Source organism: Phalangium opilio, unplaced genomic scaffold (assembly GCF_054372755.1).
Source record: "Phalangium opilio isolate 3A_F unplaced genomic scaffold, DU_Popi_V2 ptg000106l_1, whole genome shotgun sequence".
Classification (NCBI taxonomy): domain Eukaryota; kingdom Metazoa; phylum Arthropoda; class Arachnida; order Opiliones; family Phalangiidae; genus Phalangium; species Phalangium opilio.
In genome coordinates this window covers 1,165,295-1,168,940 of record NW_028324208.1, presented here as the reverse complement: position 1 = coordinate 1,168,940, position 3,646 = coordinate 1,165,295, and the positions used below count along the sequence as shown (strand labels likewise).

The following is a 3,646-nucleotide window of genomic DNA, read 5'->3' as shown; positions in this document are numbered from 1 at the left end:
CCAGCGATGGAAACTTTCACGTCTTTTCGCCTCGGTGTTCATACTAGTTATGAAACCCAACGTTCTTTTCCGTTTGCTTATATAATTCAACATGTACAACACCCCCCCTAGCGGCTAAAATAATAATTCATGCCCAGACCCGTTCGCCCTCCCCCCGCACCAAAAACTAAACTTTAACTAAACTCAAACTATATCAAGAGCCGACCCCCATTCCACCCCCCATACCACCAAACTAAACCTATAACTAGAACTGCCCCCCACCCTCTCTCTCCCCTATCAATCATGCCCAGACTTGTCAGCCAGCCACGCAGACGTTCTTTGTATACAAAGTTGTTTACGACATTCGAACCAAATGGATCCCCCCAAGATTAAAGATAATTCGTGCCCAGACCCGTTCGCCATCCCTGCTATGAACCTCTCACCCCCCTTTACAAATGTTGTTTACGTCACTCGTCTGCAAATAACACGACCAGACATGTTCTCCCCCCTTCAGAGAATCTGTTTTCAAGCTGTAATATGTGTATGTTGAAAAAATAAAATCATTTTTAAAGGAAAAAATACATTTATTCATTTTTTTTACATGTAAATATCATTAAGGATATCTAGATTGCACGAAATATTAATTTCGGCCTTGTTAGAGTGAGCCCATAAGGCATAAATTAAAGCCTTGTCAAAGGCGCAAGCCGTTCGGTGCTCACCGACGGGGTGAGGGTACAAGCACCGTACGGGAAGAGAAATGATGTCCGCGGTCGTGGCTTTCGGACACTTGAAGTCGTTCAAGTCGTGAACCGTTCTGTTGAGACGGTCAGAGAGAAAGGTGACTTTTTCGTCACCCTTTGAAAAGATTAGGTCGACCCCCTGTAGACCGGCGGCGAGGCAATCGTCGAGTTTGGCGTATGAGGTTAGGCCGGCATTCCAGTCCAATCGGTGCAGATTACGCGAAACCCACTGGTTTTGCCGTTGTTTTGAAATCGAGACGTGTGATTTATTGTACGGCGGCGCGAATGTCCAGGAAACGGTAGCCGGCTTGGCCTCGATGGTTGTTATGGCCAATTCTTTCACGATAATGTCCGTGCTGCCATCACTACGAGTGCGTCCGTTCAGGTATTCTAATTCAATAACGGCGGACTTCATAATAATAACTAGCAGCGAGTCTGTGGATGACTGTTTAAAACCGAGCCGGGAGTAGATATGAATCTTCTAACGACCGTAGGGCTTCTTTTATAGAGATTGGTTGACGTCATAACACCAACCGAGTCGGGATTGGATACGAGAATTCACGGGGTGTGTGTTTCTCTTATAGAGGCTGGAACGGCTGACGTCATAACACGGTCTAATACCGAGTCGGGATTGGGTAAGAGAATTCAGTGGGAGGGCGTGGTTCTCTTATAGAGGTTGGAAATGATGACGTCATTCATCCACGGATCCCTCTTAAATTTCTTGAAAAACATGTTTGTGCTTCTTCTCCTCGTTCTGTGCATAATGTATACAACGCAGTATATACCGCAAGCGGAACTGTCGGAGGGCTGCAAAGCCCTCCTATTATAGTTTATTTTCGTAGAATTTTCTCTCATAAATGTTTTAATATCTTCTGTCAAGGGACCCAACCCCAAGGAATCAAAATAATAACATTGTTTATTCCCATCGATATAGAGACAAATCCAATGACTACCGTTTCCTTTGTGATTATCTAGATTTATAACAATGGAAGCCGGGTATCGAAGGATATATTTGGGTAGAACATCGCGCGGGTATACGCCCATGAAACCGCGGGTGTATCTCAAAACCCTTCTTATGGTTGAAGCGTTCATGGCGAATCTACAACGACTGTTCTATTATGATCTATGTGCATTAAACTTTGAAATTCTGAATAAACGATCAAACTCAGCGTTTCGGGTACTGGTTCTTCGAACCCGAGTTCAAGTCGCAATTGTCCTTGTCATATAGGGTTGTAATGATTTATATCTGACGCGGTACCATCTTGAGTCAAATCAAAACAGTAAAGCGTATAACCTTTGGGATACTCCTTCATAGATATTTCGTTACCATCGTCTTTGTAATGAGTACCAGATCCGGTAAACAGAGAATAATATGATCTAGTGTAAAGACCCTTTTTGAAATTTGGTCGCAAAGGCTTAGCTAGCACTTGTTCCGAGCCGATAATCGGATTAATATAATTCACGTTAAAGTTTTGGAAGTCGAAAGGGTTCCAACTCAATTTGCCGTTATACGAGTTATGAGTTACTAAACCCGCTGTTAATCTGTTTGGTAAAACCCCTAAATATACGTTATCTATAGTAGTTTTTTGAATATTTGCCGAAATGGTAAAAACTTTCACTTCTGTCCTAGTGAATGGATATTTTGCCGTGGCTTTAGTCCAAGCCGATTCTAAAGCTAGCATTACTCGAGGGGCTACTCGCACTTTACGAATATATAAGCCTACTTCGAGTATTTCGTGTTTGTACCATACGCCACCGGGGGGAGGAGCTCCGAGCAAAACAAAGCCTGGTTTATTTCGGGTCATCCTGACTCTAAGGCTGACGCCATTGGGTATGAATTTTGAAACGTTAAACATATCAGCGTGTAGGGCTCCGTACATTTCAATCTGTTTCGAACCCTTTGCTAGCTCTTTCCTAACAAGATGTCCCTGGTTTTCAGTTGCAGAAGCCATTTTCCCAGCCGTATCTTTATGCCATAAAGAAGAAGTTAAATGAGATTTTTTCGCGTCTCCTCCATAGTTTAGCAATGTTTCTAGATAGGCTTTGAAGGCGTAGTTTCCGGTTGAAGATGAAATAGGCGTATCATTGGCGGTTACTTCCACCGTATCCCAGAGCGAATGTAAAAAATTGTTGACGGGTCCTACGTTATCTGTGTCATCGATATCGGTACCGTCCGTATGTACTATTTTAGCTCGAACATAAAGCATAGTTAGAGAGGCGTCAATATATTCTTCACCATTTCCAGGAACGTAAAATTCAATCTGAGAGTCTCCATCCAAAACCGAAATAGGTCGATAGCAAACATATTTGGCCGATTCTACCGATGTTTGAATCGGGACAGATTCGAAAAAGTCCAGCTCAGATATTGTCGCTTGAAACATGTTTAGGAGAATATATCGTGTCGTCTTGACCTGTAGGGTATACGACGGCGAACTGGCTTTATTTTCCTGGTAGCCGCTCGTTTTATACCTTTTTTACTTTGAGCCCGTTTTCGTTTCAAGGGCTTTTTACGTCTGCGACGTTTCCCCCCTCCCCCATGCTGTGTTCTAATATCATCTAAAGTTTCCGTTACTCTTTTCTTAGCAGCCTCTTTAATATCCTTGCCCGATACTACGTCACTGAAAATTTTGGTCCCTGTACTAACGGCTTTTCTGCCGAGGAATTTGGCACCGCTTGTAAGCAAAGGCCTAACAAACCTTACCAATCCGCTAAAAAAACTCCCAAATCCGTGCCCTTTCAAATTAGGGTTATTTCCAATATAATACCCTCCGGTTCCCGCTTGATTATTGTAATATTGCTTGTAGCAACATTGTCTCCGTTCTAAGACGTCTGGCTTAGGCATCGCAAGTGTAGTTTAACCGTTAAGCTCCCGTATTCAAATGGCGCCGGTTCCCCTAAACTATTCCTTATATTAACTTCGATGATAT

At 43.1% G+C, this 3,646-nt stretch overlaps 1 protein-coding gene across 1 annotated transcript; it reads right to left on the bottom strand.

The window, feature by feature from the left end:
• Positions 1-1,807: 1,807 nt before the first annotated feature.
• Positions 1,808-3,100, bottom strand: LOC149623865 (uncharacterized protein F54H12.2-like). Its single transcript, XM_089852212.1, has 3 exons — positions 2,421-3,100; positions 1,978-2,261; positions 1,808-1,935 (listed from the first exon to the last, which is right to left on the bottom strand). The coding sequence occupies exons 1-3, from the start codon at positions 3,098-3,100 to the stop codon at positions 1,808-1,810; spliced, it is 1,092 nt and encodes a 363-aa protein (XP_089708338.1).
• Positions 3,101-3,646: the final 546 nt, after the last annotated feature.

Bases quoted from the DNA above. Each gene is read 5' to 3' on its own strand.
- LOC149623865 (XM_089852212.1), bottom strand. From the start codon at position 3,100: ATGTTTCAAGCGACAATATCTGAGCTGGACTTTTTCGAATCTGTCCCG. The intron at 2,262-2,420 runs GCGAGTAGCCCC...TTTACCAAACAG, and splicing joins GGCTTATATATTCGTAAAGT to ATTAACAGCGGGTTTAGTAA. The intron at 1,936-1,977 runs GTACCGCGTCAG...CTATATGACAAG, and splicing joins TTTTGATTTGACTCAAGATG to GACAATTGCGACTTGAACTC.